Source organism: Pinus tabuliformis, chromosome 2_2 (genome assembly GCF_031772625.1).
Source record: "Pinus tabuliformis cultivar Carrire ecotype Pingquan chromosome 2_2, CPIR1, whole genome shotgun sequence".
NCBI lineage: Eukaryota > Viridiplantae > Streptophyta > Pinopsida > Pinales > Pinaceae > Pinus > Pinus tabuliformis.
In genome coordinates this window covers 59,380,295-59,407,335 of record NC_142300.1, presented here as the reverse complement: position 1 = coordinate 59,407,335, position 27,041 = coordinate 59,380,295, and the positions used below count along the sequence as shown (strand labels likewise).

Here is a 27,041-nt window from a genome sequence, read left to right as displayed (position 1 = left end):
CCGCATATGCTTTCTAGAAGGTCTATGTGGCAGCCTCCGATTGGTCAACATGAGGCTGCATGGCAATTGCTGGTTGTTATATGTGGCAGCTTGCATCATGCCACATCAGCCTATGAGTTTGCCATGTATCAGTCTGTGTGTGCAACATCATCTTGTCATCATACCATGTGTCACCCTGTTATCATACCACAGGTCAGCTGTTTAGTGTGCCACATGTCAATGTCGCCCCTGTTTTCCTTCAACTTCTGAAGGCCGTGACTTTTGCATATTTGAACCTGTTCAAATTTTGTTGGAAAGCTCTTAATGAGCTCTTTGACATGGAGACCTTTTCATCAACATTTGAGACCATCAATTTGGATTGGTTGTGGGAATCATCCTGAATCAGTTTCCCATCCTGGAATAATCCGACTATATATAGGAAGTTGTAAACAACTCTTGTAAAGAAGCTGACCTTGAAGTTTCTCACTCATGGAAACAAAATGACTCGATATTCAATTCTAAGAGAAACAGAGATTATTCGCTTACATATATCCATGTATTTTGATGGCCTCATCTTATGGAAAACAAGAAAGTTGTACCTGAATAGAAGTTGACAAATATATTAATTTGACGATATTCAGGTGTCCCTGGCAATGAACCTACCACACGCAAAGCCATTTCATCCTGCAACAAGCACCACATTCAAACATTTAACTTTCATTAGCCAGGAGGAATTTTGGTGCTTTAGTATGTTCACAGGATCTTCAGTTCCGCATTCACGTAAAACCCATATATTTTTCTGAGTTAAGTAGTAACAGTTTTTAAGATGAATCAACAATTTATTTAGGAAAGTACAATGCATGTATGTGAATAACATGAAAAAATGACAGAGCATCAAGACAAGATAAAAATACAATCTCAAATCTATCACAGTAGATGAATCAAGGAAAGAAAATTCTAGTTGGTCACAATAATGACTATCAAAATTTCATACTAAAATAGTTGATAGAATATCAGTTTTTTTTCTAATCCAGGCCAATAATTGAGCACATTACCTTAAAAGCGAAGCATAAGAAAGCATGACAAAAAAACTTCTTCACAACTTTGAAACTGACACTCTCTCGAGAATGTGGATATAAATTAACCTGAACTCAATACTAAACTTGCAGACACAATACAAAACCAACACCAAAGTATATTTATGCCATACCTGCAGAAGTAGCACAACATGGGAAAATATGTCTCCCATGGGAAGAAGTAGCTTTAGCACATCTGTTGCAATATTAAATGGCAGATTAGAGACAACCTGCATATTACAAATAAAATACATTAAACCATCAGCAGCATAACAGCATCGATCATTATCCCAGAAAGGATGTCCACTTTGGACCATTCAACATTCAAAATCAGAATTTCTTTCATTATTAATGCTGCCTTGACTAGTTCCTGCCACTCCGTATAACTGCGGCATAAAGAGATACAGTCAATGTGCCTGTATGTTTAATTATCATAAGCCTAAACATGAGAAAAATCATGCGAATATTAGCATGAGAAGAGAGAATCAAGTTTTATAGTCATGTCCTTCAGACAACACTAATGAGCCATGGGACCAATAAAGATGCAACCTGACTTAGAGTGATGACAAAAAAACAGAATGGAAGTCAAAAAGTAATGCTATATTTTTGTAACAATTAATATTCTACCTTACAAGTGTTTCCAGGTTCTAACACGTGCATAGCTACCTAACTTCAGAATATCTATTACACACTTCTGATGTCTCAAGATCAGAGGATTTCACAAATGCTGCAACTAATAATTTCTAACTATTCACTGGCACTACCTTCTTATTGCTGAATTTGTCCATATGATGCAAAGGGCAGTTGCCCTGAAGACTCGAAGATAGCTCATATTCAACAGGCCACCAAACATTTGTCTATGGTCTTTCCAACCAGGAGTATTGTTAACACATTTGTGCAGGAAAATTCATATCAAACAGAGCAAGCATGTAAGGACTGTTATTAAAATTCAACAAGATGGACAGATTTCTTGTAAAATTCTATCAGATTAATTCTATCAAATTAAATGCAATTATGTACCTGATTCTCCCATCTGGTGTCGGTCCACGTTGCTCTGAGTTTTCTGGTTCCATTACCAAACCAACCGATTCCTCCCTGCCTATCTGGGATCAACCTCTGCGGTTCCCAGATCTAGAGGACTTCGAAATGGAAGTCCTCTGGCCCCCGTGCCCAAAACTCCAAGAACAGCTGAAGATTTTCCAATTTTCAGTTCCAAAATCGAGCCCCTGGCTCATCCCTCAAACAGATTTATTTTTCCCCATTCTCTGTATATTTTCCCCTCCCTTTTTCATGCTCCTCTTCTGTCTATGTATAACATTTCTTGGCGGTCACCGCTTCCTACATGGTGACACCTTCCCCCCTTTGTAACGTGTAACTCTATTTGTCCAAAGCTACAGGGATATTGACGTGTATTAGTTTACCTTTAGGATTTTTTTATTAGTTTTCTTTAAATGCCCTTAGTTTATAATATTTATTTTATTTTGATTTAAATTTCACATTTTAATAATTTATTAATATTATGGGATATATAAATATATAACCATATTTATAATTAACTTAAATTTTACATTTATTTTTTTATAACCAAATTTACTTTATACCTTTAAATTTATATTATTGAAATTATTTAGGGTATTTTCTCCTTAATTATGACGCATTTAAGCAATATGCTTGGTGATGGGTGAGGGTGTAACTTCTATCTGAAGCAGTGTCATGATTTTCAACATTTATAGTTAATTTAGAATATATATATATATATATAATAGTGCAGTACATGCAATACATGCATATGTAGCTATCATATGCATGCATTGTATGCATGCTAATACTCTTGTGCTCTCTATATTAAATATGGGTCATTACAAAGCAACTAAATATACCAGGACTTTTAACAGCAATCCTAATTTTATCTCATCACTCATAGCTGATTGGCTATTTTCAAAATTCACACAATAAAGCATATGAAGAATTTCAGTATTGATATCACCTACATAGAGAACGTGCCTAAGGATACCTGTTAAAAATTTACTGCTTCAACCACCTGAAACACAGCAAAACCCTCAGGCAGCTGCTCCAGACACCATACAAACTTTACTCTCCCGAAAAGACCACAAAAAACTTGAAAGCCTCAAAACTTCTTCAAAAACCATCAGAACCCTCAGATATCCTCTGATGTTGATCAAACCATTGAAAACCAACCTAAAGATTCAAGTGGAGAACTAGATTACAAGATCAATTTTAGTGTTTACAAGAGATGGCTAAACTAAACCTTCCAATGCATATATACAAACCTATACTTGAAACCCTAAATGGTATGGAGGCTCATTAGTCTCTTGAATCTCCTGTAAAAAATCATTGCAAAAGTTTTGGCTTTAAGGATATAGAGAGAGGAAACAAGGAATTTCAGATTAAAGCAAACCGGTTTTGTTCAGGAGATATTCATTTTAGATAATGTACATACTGCATGTGAATGTATGGAGTGAGCTGGGGAAACAAATTATAAACTCTCTGCTCTTAGTATCGACTTTGATAAAGCTTATGATACAGTGGACTGGAGTTTCATTTTGGGTATGTTGCAGTGGCTGAGGTCTGGGTCCAAATTCACAAGAATGGTATGTACTCTTTTTCAGAGAAGCCTCAGGCCCTCGGCCATTGTTAAAATTAACAGAATTTCGTTTCACCACATTCTTCTCCATAGCTCCAATTGATAAGGTTGTCCTGTGGCTCTGTATTTATATGTGTCAGCTACTTATGCAAGTGTATATTTGCTGGAATCAGCACGGATGCAGGGGAAATTCCATGGGATTCAAATTCCTAAGGGTGAGTAGATCCTTATAATTATAGATCCCGGCTTTGTGAATAGGACTATGAGCTGCCTAGAATTTTTTTTCTTCAGCCTCGCACATTCAATGTGTAGAAATTTGAGTTCTGGTTTATTGGTGCTGACGAGGTCCATCGATTCTTGGAGCTCAAAAAAGGTTATAGCAGGAGATATTGTGAGATATTTAGGCATCAGATTTGGTGACAGCTCCTCCCCCATAGCCATGTGGGAATGGTGTTTGGAAACGTTGCATTCTAAGTTGCAACAATGGCAATATAGAGACTCTCCATATGCCGGTGGTAAGCTTGCCATTATTCCAAAAATCTTACAAGCCCTAAGGCAAGTTCTGTAAAATAATAATTAGTGTTATGTGATGTACAAATATGTGGAAATTTCTAAATGTAACACATCAGAAATCCCTACTGCATTATCTGGTTTATTATCTCCTACTTGTTCTTTCAATTAACAAGTTATTTATCAATATAAATACTGAAATAAACACAAATGCAGCGTTCACACATATACAGATCATCAACTGAAATAAATGAGACAACACAAGGGACACCGTCATTTTTGGACAATCGTCCCCGGAAAAACCCAATGCGAGAAAACCGGTGCAGCAGATATGAGGATTTTATTATTATGCAGTTTTTTGAATACAACTAGGGTGCCAGAAATGGCTCACTCTTCAGAGATTTTCCTTGGCAGAAGTACCTCTCCTTAGAGACAGATATTCTAGTTGATCAGCAACCAAATGATGAACCCCACAGTGACCTCAACTATTCCTTAGCTGGAGAGCAAAAGCTACTCCAAGCTTCCTTCCGGAACTGCATCACCCTCTATGGATGTGCGTCTGCCTCTCATCTCCCAGTCTGCCCCACAAAAATTCCTCAATGCTGCCTCTTCTACCCAGCATCAGCTCTACAGCCCTCTGCGCTGCCTGCGTCAGCCTCTGCTGCCTCTATGTCAACCTCTTGGCCCTCTGCGTCAGCCTCTTGGCCCTTTGCGTCTTCTGCGCTGGCCCCCTCAACCGCTGCATCAAGCCTTCCAAGGCTCTACGCTGTCTCTCCGGCACTTTCTCTGCCTCTCTGGTATGTATTCTTAGCCTTCTGCCAAACTGCCCCTCGCCGCAACAGATCACTAACTCGATTTCTCAGCAAACCCTGCCCCAAAAAATTGAATTCTTCATCAACTTGGTGTATCTCCAACTGACCCTCAAGCCTCCTCTTATACTTTTCCTGTTGACGATTCAACGGCCGAGATTAAGTCCCTAATCAACGACTAAGATTATATTTGGTTTGATCCTCGTTATTTAGAACTTTCTCACCCATATTATATTAATACACATTAATATTTTAATTTTCCTAACTTTCAACTTAGGGTCTCATTAAAAATATTAATTATTTTAATATATCTCCATCCGGGTGGAATTTCCCCAAACGATTTCTGGGTCTTGGAGATCTTATGTGCCTTAGCCTCTCCACCAATTTTCATGGCTAGAGCACATCCGATGCTACCAAAAATCAACACTCCCTCTTAGCGAGGAATGTGCTCTTATAATGCTTCACCACAGAAACATCACATTGATCCTCCACATCAGTACCTTTGTTGATGCTTGGCCTACAACCTCACATCCTCTGCAATGTTGCTTCCTGTATTGTTGCCCATGACACTGCCACTACCACTGCTACATCTGTACTGCAGCTCCCTCTCAACATGATGCCCATGTTGCCCCTAGCACTGCCACTGCTAACTGTTGCACTGCAACCCAATTACCAAGAAGTAAGTAATTGTCTTCTCCCAAATACTGACATCCCGGTCAGTCTGGAAGCCTCATGAAGCTAAAGCTGCCTCTGCTGCTATCATGTGCTCCCTCTGCTACCACTGCGTTGCTGCATACACATTTGTGCCTCTCGCACTCCTGCAACCTTCACTGCGCTACCTCAGATTTTCGCACTCATGCACTGCCTTGCTGCTCCACTACACTTTGCTCCCCCCGACACCTATCATCATGCTACTGTCGTTAAGGGCTCCCGTGGCCGGATGTGATCCAAGAGTTTGGGCACCTCAAAGATCATGCACCTAGTATGTAGTCCCCCTTACTACAACTTGATGTTTCCCCACCGCTTCTCTAGAGGCGCATGAGCACTCATGGCACAATCGTCATCAATCTCGACCTCTTTCTCCACCTCAATTGGAGCTTCCTTTGAATCGGAAGCCTCTCTCTTGTTTTTCTTCCTGGGACACTGGGATGCATAATGTCCCAGCTCCCCACAATGGAAGCACTTAACCTTGGAGATGTCATTTTTCTTCCTCTTCCCTTGTTGTCCCGCAGATGCTAGAGCCGCATCTTCCTCCTCCTCTTTCTTGACTCGATCTCCCTTACTACTACTCCCTGCCTTGGTCATCCTCCTCATCTTTTCCTATCGAAGAGCTGCCCACATCTCCTCCCAACCGGAAAAAGTAGCCCTGCACAAAATACTTTGGACAAATGTCTCCCCCTCCTCGGAGACGGCATTTAGGGCAGTCCTGACCATAAAATCTAGATCCGATGTAGACCCCACAGATGTAAGTTGGTCACGAATCTCCTGCAACTTGAGAAGGAATGGATCTATCTGCTCTCCCTTCTGCATCTGATATGACCTCAGTTGATTCTCCAATAGCATCTTCCGCTACACGGAAGAGCCCTGGTATAAGGTGGTTAGGGTGTCCCACATCTCCTTTGTTGTGTTCTTCTCAACAATATGTGGTATGACATGATCTTTGACCCCGTCTAGGATCATGCACTTTGCGCTCGCCATTGCATCCTCATACTTCTCATTCTCAACTGGGTCAACTGGGATAACCACTACTTTCAAGGAAAAGTCCTTGATGCGATGTCGATCCAGAACTGCCAGGATCATGACAAAGTTGGAAGCCCCATCCAACATGTCCTAATCCCTCAATCCGTTCACTGCCATTTCAGCTCCTCTTCTGGACTCCCTCTGAGTCTCGACTCCCTTCCTGGAAATCTCCCTCTAAGTCCTGATTTCCCTCCTAGAAATCCTCTGGCCAATCGTCGAACTACTCCTCTCCAATCCTCTTGTGTCGTTGCAACATGGATCTGGTCCTTGGCTAGAAATCCGTCGAGGTAGTGATTCCCTCTACCTTGGCTCCGCCTCCTTAAACATTGTTCTGCTTCAACAGAAACAGCATCCAACCAGTTCCTCAAATCACAATCTACCCATAGCTCCCCAAGCCCCGACAACTGAAGAAACTGAGCCTTTCAAGCTCAGCGCAATCCTGGCTTGGGCCGAATCTGCTCCTCCTGGCCATAGCATCAATCCTTCCTAGCTGAGAAAGATGACCAGGCACTGCGTAGGTCTGATCTGCCCCTCTCTGCCTCTGCGTTGGCCCTCCTCCTAGCTCAAAATGATGACGCAGGCTCTACATCACTTCTCTTGCTGCTTCTACTCTGGAACAGCACTGTCTCTCGGGACAGCTGCTACTGCTGCAAATTTCAGATTTCTGTTGGTGCCTTCAGTCCTCCTGTGATCTGCAATGCTCTGATACCATGTGGAAATTTCTGAATCTAACACATCAAAAATCCCTATTGCATTATCTGGTTTATTATCTCCTACTTGTTCTTTCAATTAACAAGTTATTTATCAATATAAATACCGAAATAAACACAAATGCAACGTTTAGACATATACAGATCAACAACTAAAATAACTGAGACAACATAAGGGACACTGTTATTTTTGGACAATCGTCCTCGAAAAAACCCAATGCAGGAAAACAGATGTGACAGATATGAGGGTTTTATTATTATGCAGTTTTATGAATACAACTAGGTTGCCAGAAATGGCTCACCCTTTAGAGATTTTCCTTGGCAGAAGTACCTCTCCTTGGAGATAGCTATTCCGACTGATCAGCAACAGGATGATGAACCCCACAGTTACCTCCATTGTTCCTCAACTGGACAGTGAAAGCTGCTCCAAGCTTCCTTCCAGAACTGCGTCACCCTCCACGAACTGCGTAACCCTCTACGGCTCTACGTCTGCCTCTCAGCTCCTAGTCTGCCCCACGAAAATTCCTCAGCACTACCTCTTCTGCCCAACGTTAGCTCTGCAGCCCTCTGCGCTGCCTGCGTCAACCTCTGCGTCAGCCTCTTGGCCCTCTGTGTCTTCTGTGCTGGCCTCCTCAGCCTCTGCGTCAGTTTTGGCTACCTCTACGTCAACCTTCCAAGGCTCTACGCTGTCTCTCCGACACTTTCTTTGCCTCTCAGTTATGTATTCTCGGCTTTCTGCCAAACTGCCCCTCGCTGCAACAAATCACTAACTCGATTTCTCAGCAAACCCTGCCCCAGAAAATCAAATTCTTGATCAACTTGGTGTATCTCCAACTAACCCTCAAGCCTCCTCTTATACTTTTCATGTTGATGATTCAACGGTCAATATTAAGTCCCTAATCAACGGCTAAGATTAAATTTGGTTTGATCCTTGTTATTTAGAACTTTCTCACTAATCAACCTCTGTGTCAGCCTCTTGGCCCTCTACGTCTTCTGCACTAGCCTCCTCAGCCTCTGCGTCAGTCTTGGCTACCTCTACGTCAACCTTCCAAGGCTCTACGTTCTCTCCGACACTTTCTCTGCCTCTCGGTTATGTATTCTCAGCTTTCTGCCGAATTGCCCCTCGCTGCAACAGATCACTAACTTGATTTCTCAATGAACCCTGCCCCAGAAAATCGAATTCTTGATCAAATTGGTGTATCTCCAACTAACCCTCAAGCCTCCTCTTATACTTTTCATGTTGACGATTCAACGACCGAGATTAAGTCCCTAATCAACGGCTAAGATTAGATTTGGTTTGATCCTCGTTATTTAGAACTTTCTCACTAATCAACGTCTGCGTCAGCCTCTTGGCCCTTTGCGTCTTCTGTAAGGACCGAAAAATTGAAATGCAGAAACAGTAAAGAAAATTAAAGCAGGTACCTACCTGAACTGCTATCTGATCTGGTGTAGTTGATGATGCTGCCACTGCTCTGCTCCAATTACCGAGAGACCAATTCCACCCAGCCAGACTGAGCAGAGCCTGGCTGCTCAATCCAGTAAGCTTCTCAACAGAAGCTCACTGTCCCCCGTGCCCAGAACCTCAGAATGTGCTTAAAGCTCTTCCAATGGTCAATTTTCTTCCTCCTGGTTTGTCCTCCTGGTTTTCTCCTAATTTCTGTTCTCCCCCTTCTCAGCCCATTATCTGCGGTTTATAGCCTGCGTTTAGCGGTGGCCGCCCTGCACACCAGCGACTCCACCGCTTTCTCTCGTGGTGACAGCATTCCTCATGAGCGTGAGTCACACTCCCGTTACAGGTGTTTATATGTAGCATTAAGGTATTTAACGTTTAAACCTTATATATGTGTTATTGTCATTATAACACTATCACGCCTCATTATAACCATATAGCGTATCCTTTATAACTTTATAACAGTTATATGTACTTTATCATATTTGTTTGTCATTTAACTTTATGATATTCATATATACTTTTGTTTTATTTATATTTGTTTTTAATATAAACTTTATTTATATTTGTTTTTAATATAAACTTTATAACTTTATATTAATTAATTATTGATACTAATACTTAATCTTTATTCTATTTTATTAATATGATATTTTTTATTTTTATTTTATTATGGAGCGTATAATATATGTATTTAGAGATGGGTCGTTACATACACTCCCCCTTCAGAAAACTTCGTCCCGAAGTTAGAGTTTTTATCTTATCTGATTACTTATGATAGTAATTAGTACCCCCTTCTTAGGTTTTTAAAATTATTATTATTATTATTATTATTTTTTAAATATCAAGAGACTATAAAATTAGAGTTTTAGGTTTATGATTTTAATGGACATGCCTTGCCCTATCCAGGTTCCCAAGCTATTCTAAAATCATCCTATCCTTCCTAATCTCTTCCGCTCCCATCCTATCCGTCCTCTACTGGAATATGCCATGGTGTCAGTTTTACTGACCTAACCATTCATAAACTCTAAGGTGACAGCGTCGACTACACCGACCTGATTCCCAGTAGGCATCTGGCAGTCATCATCACACGTCTAGGGGAGCTCTGATACCAGAATGCTGTCACCACGAGAGAAAGCGGTGGAGTCGCTGGTGCGCAAGGCGGCCACCGCTAAACACAGGCTATAAACCGCAGATAATGGGCTAAGAAGGGGGGGAACAGAAATCAGGAGAAAATCAGGAGGAAGAAAATTGACCATTGGAAGAGCTTTAAGCACATTTTGAGGTTCTGGGCACGGGGGACAGTGAGCTTCTGTTGAGAAGCTTACTGGATTGAGCAGCCAGGCTCTACTCAGCTTGGCTGGGTGGAATTTGTCTCTCGGTAATTGAAGCATAGCAGTGGTAGCATCATCAACTACACCAGATCAGATAGCAGTTCAGGTAGGTACTTGCTTTAATTTTTTTTATTGTTTCTGCATTTCAGTTTTTCGGTCCTTACATCTTCTGCGCTGGCCTCCTCAGCCTCTGCGTCAGTCCCGACTGCCTCTACGTCAACCTTCCAAGGCTCTGCGCTGTCTCTCCGACACTTTCTTTACCTCTCGGTTACGTATTCTCGGTTTTCTGCCGAACTGCCCCTCGCTGCAACAGATCACTAACTCGATTTCTCAGCAAATCCTGCCCCTGAAAATCGAATTCTTGATCAACTTGGTGTATCTCCAACTAACCCTCAAGCCTCCTCTTATACTTTTCATGTTGATGATTCAACGGTTGAGATTAAATCCCTAATCAACGGCTAAGATTAGATTTGGTTTGATCCTCGTTATTTAGAACTTTCTCACCAATCAACCTCTGTGTCAGCCTCTTGGCCCTCTGTGTCTTCTGCGCTGGCCTCCTCAGCCTCTGCATCAGTCTTGGTTGCCTCTACGTCAACCTTCCAAGGCTCTGTGTTGTCTCTCTGACACTTCCTCTGCCTCTCGGTTATGTATTCTCGGCTTTCTGCAGAACTGCCCCTCGCTGCAACAGATCACTAACTCGATTTCTCAGCAAACCCTGCCCCGAAAATCGAATTCTTGATCAACTTGGTGTCTCTCCAACTAACCCTCAAGCCTCCTCTTATACTTTTCATGTTGACAATTCAATGGCCAAGATTAAGTCCCTAATCAACGGCTAAGATTAGATTTGGTTTGATCCTCATTATTTAGAACTTTCTGACCCATATTATATTAATACACATTAATATTTTAATTTTCCTAGATTTTGACTTAGGGTCTCACTAAAAATATTAATTATTTTAATATCTCTCCATCCGGGTGGAATTTCCCCAAACGATTTCTGGATCTTGGAGATCTTATGTGCCTTAGCTTCTCCACCAATTTTCATGGCTAGAGCACATCCGATGCTACCAAAAATCAACAAAATAGACTTGTAATACAGTAATTATTAGTACTTTGTGGCCAGAATAGTGAAAAATTGTGTGGCTAGAAGCATAGTTACCAGGTTATCTTATTCCCATATTAATTCTATGGTATAAATATATAAAGTTCCCCATTGCTTCTTGGCAATTTAATTAATCAATTTAAGTCTCACTTGAGGCTGACCCTGTAATGATGCATGGTTGATGGCTTCTACAAGGTTATTCGTTCTCTTTGAAATTTAACTAATAGGGATCCTAGTAAATGGGGTTCAGGATACTTGGATTCTAAGCTTCTATTGCACCAGACTATCAATGAACAGACATGTAAATCCACAACAGTTCGATCAGGCAAGCCTTGCCTTGATTGATTTCCTCCAAATTCTGCAAAGCTCCTTCTAAGTTCTGAATAAATTTGTGTTTGATTTTCAGTTGCTTTGTAAGTTCGTATATTCGACTTCAAACAAGTAAAGCACTCTGCAAAAGTGCTTGCAGTTGTATTTCAATTTGTTAAGTGAAATGGGCAACAAGAAAGCAAGGGACACAAGGTAAACAAAATATGCAACATTCCTAGTAAAGAAACGTGGGTATTGGATGTGGAAAAAACTTTTGAAAGTATCAAATTGATCCTTTCAAGTCTTGGAATAGGTAAGCAGAAATTAGAAACAAGAAAAGGTTACAGAAGCATGATTGATGACTTACCTGTAGGCTAAGACCTCCTTCACACAGTATCCCTTACTGATGAACTTTGCCTCCTCGCAGTCATAGCACACAGGAGCTGTAATGTCCCTTCCTAAATTATTTTTTCATAGGTTTAATTTCCCACAATTTTGGATAAATTTTGGTGACCTTGGAACTCATCCAATTTTGACTTATGGTCGTAGGAGAGAAAAAAGGCCGAATTATTTTGTTAGTGGAATGTCGGGGCCACCCCACATAGGAAAAACGCACTTGGCTAAGTGTGGAGTTCAAATAGCCTTGGAGGGAAATCAAAAGGCAAGGAAGAGGGGACCACATGGAGAGGAAGGCCCATGAAATTATAAATAGGAGGAGCTCATCTTCTCAAAGGGTCTTTTGTATATTGAATTCACTTTGTTGCTCGAGTTGCTTAGCCGGGTCACTTGCTGTTTAGCACTGAATTTTCCAAGTGGAGAACTCAACCTTTCTTCGGGGGACTTCGAGTGCCACCCTAGGAACGATAAATCATACCAGCTTGGAGGAGAGTTGGAGTGATTCTAGAGCTTATCTTTCAGCCTTTGGCTCAACTAGTGCGTGTTTCTGGAGGATGCAGGAAGGGAGAACGCAGGGGTTGTTTCGGGGGTCTTCTGGGCAACATTTGCAGGGAGAATTTTGGCATTGGAGCTTGAGTGGAGGGTCAACATTTTGGAGGAGCTTTGGAGTAGAAGATTGCTGCTAGTGGACAACACAATTTGCGACTACCTAGGCCTGCATAGAGGACTCTCACTAGGCACACGTGGGAGCTTGAGGGACAAATTGGGGAGCTGGAGACTGCCAAGAGAAATAAGGGGAGCCTTTGGGGAGAGCATCTCATCCTTTACGGGTGATTTGTGGGGCCTTTTCAGTGAGCTACAGGTAAGCCATATTTTCCAGCAGTTGGAGGAGGATGTGGTATTTGGGGGCCGAATTTTGGGGGTCAAAACCAGGCCAAACCCTTTCTGGGTTTTGGTGGGTTTTGGTTGAGGAGCTTGAGGTTAATTTTGCAGAATTTTCTGAGCACCGGAGGTGGGGTTTCCAACAGTTCCTTTCCAGCAAACAGTGCAGATTTCTAGGCAGCACAGAGCATCATTGGAGCAGTTGTTGTTTAGCATTTGGGCTTGTTGTTTGATCACCTGGGCTTTGTCACGCTTTCCATTGAGGCAAGCCCAGGTGCACTCCTTCCACACTATTGTACTTGCTCCAATTGATTAATAAAATGGCTCAGCTGGTTCTTACTTCTTGAGTTTATATGGGTGTTTGTTGAATGTTTGAAATTTTTGGTGTTGAATTTGTTTTTGCTTTGCATATCACTATTTTTCCTAGTTTGGAACATTACAACGACCCTCTAATCACAAATTCAGCCTCCTCATAGTCATGGTGCATAGCATCCCTCTAATGATAAAATCACACCAAATCTAACCAATGATAAAGGAGGGATATGTATTTATGAAGATGGTTTTAGATTTAACACTCTGGATTCTCTCCCATTGGCTTCATTTCCCTTTATTATTTCCCTCTAGACATCATTTCACTAGTCAAAAAATGCATCGAACGATCGTGAGGTCTCTATTTATGGACTCATAAGTCTAGGTCGAGAGTCGCAAGTCTTAGCAAGTATGGTAAGTCTAGGTGAGTATGTTGGGTAGCGACTCTCAAAGGTGAGTCTTAGGTGAGTACTCAATCCAAGTAAGACTCGGCAAGACAAGTCTTAGCCAAGTCAAACATCACTAATTTCGACAACAGTGCTTATACCAAGCTCTACCCTCTAAATCCAGATGAGCCCAAACTGGCCTCACAAATGACAAAATAGATTTTTCTCCTCTCTTGTTAGGAATTCACTAGTGTATGGTGTTACTTGGTGATTCCAATTCTCTCATCCTAAGTTGTTATAGTGACCTTTGTCACTAAATAGTCTCTTTGAGTTTGACCTTTCTTTGGAAGATTCCCTATGTGTGTGCTTTTGAAGGGTTAGTGAATTCTGTTCATGCCTTTGAAAACTTAAAAGATAGCTTTAGATAAACTACTCAAAGATAGAGCAAAGGGGTGTATGTTGATTAATGATGCTAAGAATGTTTCTACAGGAGCTTACTCTGATCTCATTGCAACATAGTTGCAATGAGGTAGGGGAGCCCTGTTGCCACACAATCTAGCGGGGTCCTAGTAGGGGTTCCAAAAGGACGACCACTAGACCAAGTGAAAACAACGAGACAAGGACCCACTGTCACCTTAGTCTATGTCCCCTACTCTTTACGAACTTTCACCGATGGGAAGAGTTCTGGTATGAAGGAAAACACTAGGATAAAGTCAATGATGAGGTACAATGTGATTTCCAAAGCCCATTCAAATGAGAGACTCAAACAATAGCTTGATTGCTTCAAAAGGAAGGGAATGGCTCTCCAAGAAAGGCTCAAAGGGAGACTTAGACCTAGGGAATAGGGATATTCTCTTATGAAGGATATCCTAGACGTAAGACTCTGCAAGGAAACAAGGTTCTTCAAGTGGCCTTGTAAGATAAAGAACAAAATATGATATGGGACCTGTTGACCACTTGAGTGGCACCTGATGATTACATGAAGACCCCATGCCCAAGGATGATCCAGAGGACACTTGTACCATCAGATATCGTCAGTTAATAGAGTTTTTTAACTCTACTTCTATCTTCTCATCATGTTTCTTGTACCCAGATTCGGGGAATTGTAATAAGTGATACTAACAATGATGAGTTTTGAGTCTGTAACAGGCCTAGGGTGTTGGGACTCGATCAGCAAACGAGTACACCTTGGAGTGTTTTTTTTATCTGGTTAATTATCCCTTCTTTTTCAGAGACGGATAATTTTCTGGGGTATTTTCACTCACGTTTTACCCTAATCCAAGGTGACGGTTTGAAGGTTGAGCCCCTGACACATCTTAGTGTCTAGAGTCAATGTATATTACCATACTAGATCACACAAAAAAAATTGTGGAATTTGGTTAGGTCTAGGTAGTCATTTTTTAATTTTTTAGATTTCCCGCAGGTCAAAAATTGCAAATAAAATTGTATTTAAATTGTAATAAGTGTAGTCTAGAGAAGTTGTATGGAGTATGAATAATCAAAATTACACCTCTCACTCTCAACTTTCTACTGTAACACACTTTGAGGGGTTAATAATGTGTTTTGGACCCTCAAAACCCACTTTTCCTAAATTTAATGGGAAATCTGGCAATTAATTAAGCTAGAAATTAAATAAATTGAGAAAAATAAATATCCACATGCTAAATGTTGTGGAAATGAGGTGGAAAATTATGGGGGAGTTAAAGTGAAGTCCCAAGGTGATGTCGACTCCTAAAATCAAGGAAAGGACATGTGCTCAAATAAAATCGAATTTCTGGCATTAAATAAATACGCTGCTTGGAAATTCGAATTTGTGAAGTTAATGCACATTTTGGAGGATTTGGGAGAATATTTGGTGGAGATTTTTGTGGGAAATTGTCCCCACATGGGTTGCCACTCGTATACACTTGTCATTCCACCATAAAATTCGAATTTGGCACATAAGGGAAGAAGAAAATGTTGTCCACTTACCAAAATTCGATTTTTACGCTTGGCATTGGAGCTCCATTCAACAAATTCGAATTTCTCTTTGGGATTGTCACCTCATGCCACTTGTTTAATCACTTTTACATTGGGCTTGGCTCCAATGCCATTTGTCATTTTCATTCTTCATTGAGATTTGATCCCAACTCTCTATATAATAGAGCCATGGGCTCTCACATTGTATCATATTGTTACTAGCTATTGTGTTTGCAGAAGCGCTGCTGCCTTTTACACTTTCAGAAATATCAATAAAGACTTTGGGGTTTCATTCATGAGGTGTTCCTCCTTTTCGAATGTGATGAATTGTTGAGCTTTGGTATAATTCCTTTTACTCATGGTTTGATCTAATTTGCTTCCATATGCTCTTGTAGATTTGTTAATGTAGAGCTATCTTGCATTGACATTTGATTTAGAAGTATGCTCTAGGTATAGAATGCTCTAGTTGGTTTTAAATAAATCTCTAGAGTTTCTTATCATTGTTTATTGCTAAATCTATATGGAACTAATTCTTGATTGAAGTTTTGTAGAGAGAACATCTTGTTGGAATTACAGAATCAAGCGTGAGAGGAAGTCTTTGGAAAGACCAACCCATTCTTGATACATTCTTAAAGGAGCTCGCATTTGTTCTTTGAACCTTCATACTCTTATTTTACAAAGAGGTTTTGCAGGGATTTTAGCACATAGCTTATACACAAGCCGAGAACTTCTAAATTTAAATCTCTTTTAAAAAACATTGTACTTCATTTCTTTCATTTGCTATCTAAGAGCTTGAAGATGGCTAAGCAAAGACGAGAGTTTACTCTCACTCTTTAGCTTAGCCTTTTGTAAATTATAATTGTACATATACATTTTATCTTGCTGATTTTTCCATTAATACTTAACTTATTTTGCAGTCATTGTTTGGATTGTTTGCTAACTCATGTGGCAGATTTTGAAGAGCAACTTCCCGCAACGTCTAACAAGTGTTTGTAAGACCTTTGGCAAGTGTTGGGGGTTCAATTTCCAAGGATGTTGTGAGCCCTTTTGAGGATTATTTTGGCCAAGTTGAGTTCACTAGAGGGCTGCCCATCTTCCTCTTTAAGACGTGAGCATTTGGAGGAAACTCACACCTTGTTTCCCTTGCATAAGTTTTGTGAGATCTTGTCACTACTTTCTCAAGAAAAGAGGTCTAGTGTCTAAGTTTCAAGCAATTATTGTGAGGACTCTCCTTGAAGTTTAGTTGAGGACTTTGAAGGACCCTCTTCTCTTTGTAATATTAATAAAAGATCTAATTTTCTTGTGGGAGCTTGGGATTTCTCCCATGGTATCCTATCTCCCCATTTAGAGGGAGGCTTCTCTTGGGTGGATCGACATTTGCATGGTTTAAACTTTCATACTTCATTCACTTACATGCATGCTTTAATTGGGAATTAACACAACCTCACTATCACATTTCGTTATGTTAAATTTTGTTACAATTTCATTTGAGTTTTGCATTCTCTATCTCATTGTTGCTTGAAGCTACAAGCTTACACTTTACTTTGGGCAATTCATCCTTTACATGCAAGCATTTTATATTCTTAACAAACTTTGATTCGTTTCCATTTACCTTCGTAAATTGTTTCATGAGCACTTGAATACATGCTTCAATTTTATTCTACATTGTTATCTTGAATATTGGAGCAATTTATTGTCATTGTCTATTTGAAACAAATTTTACTTTCAACAAAAATACTTGTATCATTTTAATTCATTGATGAAACACATGCAACACTTGTAAGCTAATTTTATTCCTCCAATTGAAGTTATAATTGCAACTTATGTTAAGACTATTTCATCTTCAAGCATTGAAAATCAATCTCTTTGAAGCATTTGCACATATCATTATTTTAATTTGGGGAAGTAACACAATTTGCATTTCATCTAGGCATTTTAGTGTAGGAAGGCTCCAAGCCTCATTAAAATTTTACCTCCAACATAAGTTGGTTGAACTAGACATCTTAGGGATCCTCTACTCCTCTATTGACTCCTCACTGTGAGATCCATATCATTGGGCGAGGGTGAAGTCTGAGGATTGAAGAGTTAAATTATAATCTTGTTGTAGAGTTAATTAATAAAATTAACCAAGAGCACTTTCCATTACATTTACTTTACTTGTCTCTTGATGGTTTGAGTTTTCATATGCAAAGTCTATTCCAAAAGCAAGTATTGTAATCATTTCAAACAAGTGTTTTATTTTCATGTTTCAAGTCTAATTGCATATTGGTGTCTTGGTTTGGCACTTCCTTTCTTTTACATTTCCAAGTTAATTACTATTTTTTTGGTTTTGGCAAGATATGTTTCACATGTTTTGATTTATAAAGTTGATTATCTCAAAAGCATTTTGTATCTTACATATCTTGTGCTAACAATTCTTATTTACATTTCAGGGTTACTTTGTTTTCTCTTTTGAGAGCATTGCATTTTACTTTGAGCAAATATATCTTTAAATTGTTGAGCAAATTCCTTATAAGGCACTAGTTTTAAGGTTTTTTTTAACCATATTAATGATTGGCATTGTTATTTCAAGTTGCTCACTTCATATTTGCTCATAAATCCTTAAAAGTAATCTATTTTCACTATAACACTCTCTTAAAAACTCACATCTTTTAACTTAACTTTTCATTAGGGACCACCCCCCTTAGCTAACCTAGGAGATCGCTCAAATGGAGAGAGTCGAGATTAGTGTGACAGCCCCTTCTTTGAGTTCCCTGCCACCAACCACACCTTGTGGGGTTGAAGGCTTTTCTCACTGACTTGTAAGTAGGTGTAGGCGGCAAGTTCAACAAGACCACCAAAAGGAACCTTGGGAAGATCCAAGCTTGACCTAGGGTTCAAATGATCTTTAAGAGAGTATCTAGGTTAAGTGAGGGTAAGGGAAGGTCACAACAACAATTAACTTCCATTAGGTGTTTGAGTAGATACACCTTCAAAAGCCACCAACCAAAGATGCAAGAGACTAGTCTTGAAGTTTGAGCTAGGGTTTGAATTTTCTCTCAAACTAACCATGGAAATGACCTCAAATTTTGAGGAGCACTAGAGGAGACAATACCGCATTAATCTATCCAATTAGTTTTTCAATGTCAAGCCTCTAATGAATTTCGCACAAGGCCCTAGCTGGTCGTCTAGGGTTAGGGCTGAAATTTTGGGAAGAAGGTGAAAAAGATGAAGTTTTTAGGTGATCACCAAGGACAAGGATCAATGCCTAGCCAATTGGGATGAATGGAGTCAAGATGGATTTGATTTTTAGATTCTTGCTCTACCAAGGAGCTCTTTTGCAACTTCGCTAGCCTAGAGAGGTACTAGTTAGGTCACAAAAGGAATTTACACTTCGTTCTACAAATTTTGATGGAGTTTCAAGGTAAAGGTGCACAAACCAACCCCTAGGAACATTCGTTCTTGTCAAATGAATAACATATGCAATGTATCAAGATTCCAAGTGTTTCATGAATTCGCATTAATTTAGGGCACAAGTAAAATCATGACATAGCATTCCATACATTAGACATGTATCAATAAGAAAATTCGCATGAAAGAGCACTTACATGACAAAAAGAGTATATCCATCCATCACATTTGCAAAAGCGAAGCTCCAAGATAAGATAGCAATAATCCAAACATCAAAATGCATCAAGAAAGTTCCAATTCGTCCATCAATAGCAAGTCCGAACTCTTTACAAGAGAAGAAATCTAATCCAAGTGATGATGAATGATACAATGAGGCTCTTGTATTTATATGAGCCTTAGGAGTTCGAATTATGTCTAATTAGCCTAATGATGCCCCTAGAATAAAATAATGTGCAAAATAACACTACTTTGGTGACAAGCCCACCAAATAGCTCCAAAAGTAAATGACAAGCCTCTCAAGAGGGCCAAAATGATAGAACAATAGCCAATAGGGTTGTTGGAAGGCCAAATCGAGTCCCTCATGTGCCATAATGAATAGGAGGGCTCCAACAACAATGATAAAGGGGGTGGCCCCTTAATCTCCAAGCAAATAACCTGTGGTGCTCCCAAGTGGTTGTGGGGGCACAAATAATGGCCTCATGGGTCTCCAACTGGATCAAGCAAGTTTGTGCTCCATCAATAAGGGCTGGAATGATGATACAAGCCCTCCCTTGTCTCCCTAGGTGAGACAAAACCCCATCTGAGGCCTAGACGTCCAAGCGCATAGCCTGTTGGGCAATGTGCTCCAAGTGCAACATCATCATTGAATAAATGGGACATGAGCAAGCAATAGGTGGTGTTAAAAGATCCCATCGTGTGGCTATCTGCTCTCTGTTGTGGTGGAGGCCCATGGCTCTCCACGCTCACCCTACAAGTTCCATCATGACCCCGTAGAAGGCTTGGATCCCATATAGGGAGGCCAAGCCCAAGATGAGGACCCACCTGCAATCTTGTATAAGATCCAATATGTCTCCTCACCTTCCAGTACAACAATTCATTAGTGCAATTGAGTAAATAAGCTTGCAATCAAGGAATCAAGTGGACACTTCATAGTGGCATGCCCTTCCATAATGGGCTTTAGAATGTACATACTACAGGTGTTCCCAAGCTCAACAAGGTTAATAAAGGACCCTATTAAGTGGTTTCAACCTCTAAGGGAATGACAGGTCCGTGGTACCTCTGTCAAATGGCATGTGTCAAGTGAAATAATGGTGGAACGGAGCGAGGTAGCAAGGGAGGACTCCAAGCCACATGTCATGGTACAAGGGTAGCTATAATGAGGGATGCCCACACATGGGTGTACAGATGTAGGAGGGAGCAATTATGGTACATGAGTTACCCAAGCCATTGTTTTTCCACCTTTCTTCATATGGCTTTTGCCTTTTACTAATTTTTCTTTTTATAAGTGCTCGGAACTCCAAGAAATGAGAGCATGAAGTGACTAATATAGCAGTGAATACCCCCATTAGGTTGGGTAGTTCATCACCCACCAAGGGTTGGGACAATCATGGGTTTCATAATGACGCAAAGTGCTCATATAGGAGCCCTAGAAACCAAGGTGATGGCCATGATGATAAGGGGTAGAGCTCATGTTTGGATTTTTCCCACGCGCTAAATTTTTATGTCTTTACCATCTTTTGCATTTTATGGTACTGTTGACAATGCTGGATCCTGCAACATATAGGGGGTCTCCCCGATATGAAGTACCAATTAGACCTCACATCATTTGGTGTAGGAGCCACATCCGGAAATGTGGCCCAACTGTCATTTTCTTCAAGATTTGCCTTGGCTTGCAATAGTTAGCATCAGAGAGCAATGTGCATGTACTTTTGAATGAGCAAGTGAGTATGCCTTGTGAAATATTCAATTGCAATATGTATCGAGGTTCTTTCACTGGAAGTGTAATGTCCGCATTTTTATTTTCCTCCATAGTACAGCCAGGATGGATTTCCGGGACAGGCGATGGTCACATCAGTGGAGCGAGTTTGTATCATTAGGGATTCCGATGGAGTTATGACGAGTTTTTATGGGATCTGATGGCATTCGCTTGGCATATTTCATCATCCACATAGTTTTCATTTCGTTCCATGGCATTATGACAACTTTAAAAAATTAGCATTAGCATGGGGCCTAACTTAATTAATTACGCTCGAGGTGCATTCCGAAGAGATTAATTGATGGAACACCTTAGTGTAATAGCTCGTTGGAACCGGAATGAGAAGATCTATAGGATGGGATGCTGAGAAGTGACTTCCAGTGGCCGAAGGGAGTATGGTGGGCGATTTGCCATTTTTCTTAATTAAAAATGACTTTAATTAGTCATTTAATTAAAAATAATAATTAATTAGATGAAATGGGCCGAAAGTGACTTAAGTAAAATAAAATAAAATAAAAAGTCACTTAAGATAAAGTCAATGGAGGAGCTTCTAGCATAATAATAAAATAATAAAATAAGATGCTTCTAGAGGCTTGGAGATTTATCCATCGGATCTATAAAAGAGGAGGAGAAGGTCATTTGGAGACATCTTGGATTTGTGTGTTGTTTTTGTGGAGAGGTTTGAGAACTCGGTTCTCTACTTCAGCAGTAGCCTTAGGATGGAAACCCTTAGGTGATTCAATGAGTGGGCGAGCACCCATCTCTTCCCTTGGTGGATCCATTCAGGGTTCACAGGTTGCAGTTTATTGATTTTTAGTTTGTTTTGGAGGCCCAATGCAGTATTGGAGCAGATTTCTTTAGTGGCCATACTCTCAGCCATTTCCAGCTTTCTATGTACTCTTTATTTTTAATAAAATAAGGCTGAGGATTCTGCATATATTTCTTGTCCATTTTAAGTTGCAGTTTATGCTTCATGGTTTTGTTGTTAATTTCATGGTGAAAATTTGTGCAAATTGTTTATGGTATTGATGGCTTAAATTTCTAAAGTTATTTTCTACAAATTTTAAGAAAACCCCAAATTGTTCCAAATTTATTTCGTTTGGGACATTACAATGGTATCAGAGTTGTGCATCCTGCCAGCCTGAGGGTTTATTACAGAACAATCTCAGAGTAAATCAAAGGTTTCAGGAGAACTAGTTTTTGGAAAATTTTTAGTGCTAAAAATACATTAAAAAAATATGTTGAAGATTTCCTCTTGCAAGGCCCCGCGTCCAGTCGATGAGAGCAGCAATCAAAATTGGAGCCGCATTAGCAATGAGAATCGCAAATTGTCTTGATCGAAACATTAAGGGGCCGAGATTCTTTATTTTGAGGAAGCCATGGACTTTTTTTTTTAAAGGGCCAAGTTGAAAATTCATGACGGTGTTGGTTTTATGAAAGTCCTGGATTAATTTTTTTTTCTTTGTCAACATACGTGGGGGCCATATTGGGCAAATTATTTCTATCAAGGAACGACCCGACGTTCATCATTTTAGTGTTTGAATAAGAATTGAAGATTGATACATGGATTTCGTGCTTTTGGTGGTGGCGATAATTAAAATCACAGTTGATTTTCCTAATTTGCACAACTTCCCAAGCATCACATTGGTTGGAAGAAAGACTAAGGAGCGGTATATATTATAGTGCAAGGCCGAGTGGCTCATGAGGTGGGTCGATCCGCTATGTACACGCAACATACAGAGCCGTGTTCGATTCTGTCAGTGTCAATGTTGTTAGCCTATCACCTGGATCAAATGTGCTTTTACTATGCTTGTCAAGACTATCAAAATCAAATTTTTTATGTCACTAGGTTTACACAACAAAATTTGGTCACTGTTTGGTCAGTCTAGAAATGAGGTCAGTCTTTTGGAAATTCACTCATGCTGGTCAACTATCACATTTTTATGGAGGTGTCATAATAAAAACATGTCAGTCATCATCATCATTCCATTTAGTTTCAGGTCATCCATTAGGTCGCTAGGGTTTCCAAGGTCCATCATTTTCATGAATAAATCCAGCAGTGAATAGAGCATGACAAGAAGCTCTTGGGTATTGATTTGTGAGTTATCACACATTCATCATGTTCTCATGGTCAAAAAGTTCCAGAAAAAGAAGTTCCAGCACTCAGGAAAGTGAAAAGGCAGCTCAGGTTTCAGTTGTAAAGGTAACTCTGTTTTCAAAAGTGAAAAATCAGTTTTCAAAGGTTTGTGGGTCCCATTTCTTTTTTAAAAAAAGAAATAATTTTGCCTATATAAACTCAAAAGCCCCCAAACTTGGTTCATTTACCTCCTATTCACTCTTGAGTATCGAGCTCTCCCATCCAAAAGAGAGAAAAAGTCGGTTTCTTAGGCAAATTTGGAAAAAGACCTTGAGGTGTTGCGCACAGGAACAAGGCGTTGCGCACAGAGACAAGGCATTGCGCACAGGAACAAGGCACTGTGCACGGGTAGAGTGTCCAGAAAACGCCCAAATCTCTCCCAAATTCCATTTTTTGGCTTGCAAATTTAATTTCATTAATTTCTAAGCCAAGCAACAAGTAAGTACACCATCATTCTCCCTCACTTGCTTTTCTAGATCATCTCATGCGAATGATTCTTCAAATTAAGGTTTGTAGTGAAATTTTTCATGGGAAATGATAGGGTGATAATGGCCATTTTTATTTTTTGGTTTCTAAACATGTAAAATGTTTCCCTACACCTGTATACATGTTTAATAAACCATTTTAACCACTCAATCAACCTCAAAGCAAAATTTTACCTCTCCAAAAGTAAAACCCTAGTTCATTCCTAGAGGTTTTTGGGCATTTTTCATTACAAACTTTGTTTTTCCTCCTTGCAAGCAGATCACTCTTCCACTGCTTTTTCACTCATTTTCATCAGCTTCCAAAGTTCATTTCCACCTCTTTCAAAACCTCCTTTATCATTTTGTCAAACTCCACCTTCACATCACTTCATTTTCCATTCATACCTCACACTTTTTCTCATTTCTTGCTACTAGGGTTTTTTGTCATCATGGAGGCAGAATCTTCACCAAAGAGGAAAAGACATCATAAGGGAGGGAAAATCCTCAGATATGAGCCATCAAATTGCAATGAAATCAACTCATATCCTTTCATCAAACAGTGCTTTGAAGATGTACATTGCTTGGAGTTTTGCAAAAGGGTGAGTGAGGTGGGTTTTCAGGAGCAGTTAACAAATTGGGTGTCAACTCAGTTGAAGGGTGAAAGTGCTATTGTTGCTGGTATTGAGTTCACTTTTTCAATGGCCTCCATTTCACTTGCTACAGGGCTACCAGACAATGGTGAGTATTGGTTCAATGGAATGAACCTAGATCTTGAATATTACAAGCTATGTCACAGGGTTCGACGAACCTGAAGGTTCAGGTTCGAAATTCGGTGAACCTGAAAAAAAATTTGAAATTCGTTCAGGTTCACCAAACCTGAAATTCGAACCTCAAGTCGAACTTGAACGAACTCGAACCTAAACGAACCTCAACGAACCTGAAGGTGAATTTTAACGAATTTTTTAAGGTTTGATTTTTTTAATGATGCACTGAGAACTTCATTATGACAGCCATGATAGCTGTTTTATCCTACCTTCATCACTGTACTCTAGACCATCATGTTGACTGTGATCATGCGAGAGTGTATTCCATGACTGCAGGATCATTGTGATCTTTCTTACACCGAGATAGTGAGATCATGTAAAGATAGTGAGGGATTCGAAGATCTTTCCATTACATATATATATACATTGACTATTAAGAAATAGATCCACCGAGATGAGATACTATTCCTCACTATACTGAGGTCCTTATTGTCTCATTTATTCCGAGACTGTAATGGTTACTGTGGCTCTTTGTTATGCAGGGATTGTATCCTCCAAGAATGATCATTTCTACGGCTTTGTTATTGTGCCACAATTGTAGTGTGTGTGTGTATATATATATATATATATATATATATATATATATATATATATATATATATATATATATATATATGATTGAGACAACGTCTAACATCAATCTTATTAAGCCGAGAAAGAGGTTCTATCACTGCTCTTCTTTGTCTAGAGTCTAGACTTCTACAGGAGTATCACCGAGGCCTTGATGCCAAGACTGCTATGCGAGATCCATTGACACTGTGCCTTTGTCCTAGATCTTTGCTACTCCATTCAGCTGAGATCCTCACAGGTATGTCGAGATCACTAGCTGTGCAATTGTGATATGTCTAGGTAGATTTGTATGCTAAAACAGATATGCCAAGAATGTCTAATCCTTCAATCTTTGCAACGTCCATTATACAAGGTTATTCCTACTCCATTAGACCGAGGTCATATATAGATATATATATATATATATATATATATATATATATTGAAAAATATGTATAGTCGAACCTAATGCCGAACCTCATTCAAACCTGATCAGAAAATTCGAATTCAAAGCGAACTTAATTGTTGTCGAACTCGAATTCGAACTCGAACCATGTGACATAGATTACAAGCCCTTCTTAAAAACACCATACAAGGAAAAAAATGTACCACTATGCCTTTCAGATATTTATTGGAGAAATATGTCCCTTTGATGAAGATTATCATGAAGTTCTTCACATGTGAAGGGAGATTCTCTAGGTTGTATGCCTATCATTTTCGCCTCCTAATGCACTTCACCTCTCAAAAGCCACTCAACATGTGTAACTACCTATTCAAGAGCATTTCCAAAATGTCAGAAAAGATACAAATGAAAAACAAGGAGCACTACCCAAGCCTGTTTCATCACAGTCTAATCAAGACTATAGTCCTTCACCAGCTTGCAGAGAAAGGTATGGCTTGGGAAACCTTTTTGGAAACAGCCCTGAAATGGCATGAAGCCAATGTAGTAGCTCAACCCTCTAGCATACCAAAATAGCAAATGAAGGTGGGGTCCTCTAGCAAATCAGTTGAGAAAACTCAAGCACCTAAGCCTGAGGTGACTAAGGTGTACAAGAGAGGACAGAGGCTTGTGTTTGCTTCTCATGGTGAGAAAGGGGCCAAGCCTTCTTCATCAACAAAGCAGGGACCGACAGCGAAAGATAAAGACACAGTTGAGCATGAGTTTGAGCTAGTTGATTTAGAGGCAGAGGATCAAACTTCAAGCATGCAACAGACAATCAGAGATAAAGACTATCAGATCAAGGAGCTTACAGTCAATATGGCGAGAGCTAGATACATCATTTCATTCCTTGAACAGGAGAATAGTCAGCTCAAAGCAAAGGAATTGATCATGGAAAAAGAACAAGCCAAGTTATTGCAGTAGGTTGGCAAGGGCAAAGAATTCATAGAATCAAGCGAGCATGAAGGAGCAAGAGGGAAAGGTAAGAGGAAAAGGCCAAGAACAAAGGGCCTAAAGAAGGCATTGCAAGAAAAGGAAGGACACATCATGTTGAAGGAAGACATAGACCTAGAAGACAGAATTTCTTTTGAGATCAATCAAGACAAGGAGTATTGGCTCAACATGGTGAATCAACACTTGGAGAAGCTACTTGATAAGGCAAACAGAGATAATCAGTTGCTTAGACATATGGAGCACCACTACCAGGCTCAAAACATGATCGCCAAAGTCAAGGTAAAGCGGCTTGAAAACAAGCTCAAGGAAGCCAAAAAAAGACCGAAAGGATGAGGGAAACTTGGAGATGCTTGTTGAAGCATCTACGAAGGTTTAACAAGCATATTTTTACAGCTTCCAGCCAATTTTGAGCAAATTCTGAGCACTTTTAGTTTTTTGAGAAAAGTTTATATTTTTGGAAAGCTCTTGCCATCCTCTAAAAACCCATTTGCTCAGATTTTGCAGAGGTGGCTCAGTTTTGGAGAAAAGTGCAAAAAAGTGGCAAAAAACTAGCATTTTGGACCCTTTTTTGACAGGCGTTGCGCACCTGGAGTGACCTTGGGAGAATGGATTTTTGAAGGCCTTCCCATGGTCCAAATTCAAAAATTCAAACTGTTTTGGAAACTAGACTTGAAGGGCTAGTTGACCGTTCTCTCAGTTTTGCATTTTGACCTCTGGAAGGCACCTGAAAATCAGCTCAAAGTCAGCGCTACG

General features: G+C 39.9%; 1 protein-coding gene across 3 annotated transcripts in view; it reads right to left on the bottom strand.

Annotated features, from left to right (window-relative positions):
• The window catches only part of PFC1 (Ribosomal RNA adenine dimethylase family protein), a 403,194-nt gene that overhangs the window by 172,662 nt on the left and 203,491 nt on the right, over positions 1-27,041 (bottom strand). For all 3 annotated transcript variants that reach the window (XM_089406247.1, XM_089406245.1, XM_089406246.1), the window contains 2 exons: positions 1,190-1,285; positions 579-663 (listed from right to left, as the gene is read on the bottom strand). In XM_089406247.1, the coding sequence (XP_089262373.1) occupies positions 579-663; positions 1,190-1,285 (181 nt within the window). The remainder of the gene's footprint in view (positions 1-578; positions 664-1,189; positions 1,286-27,041) is intronic.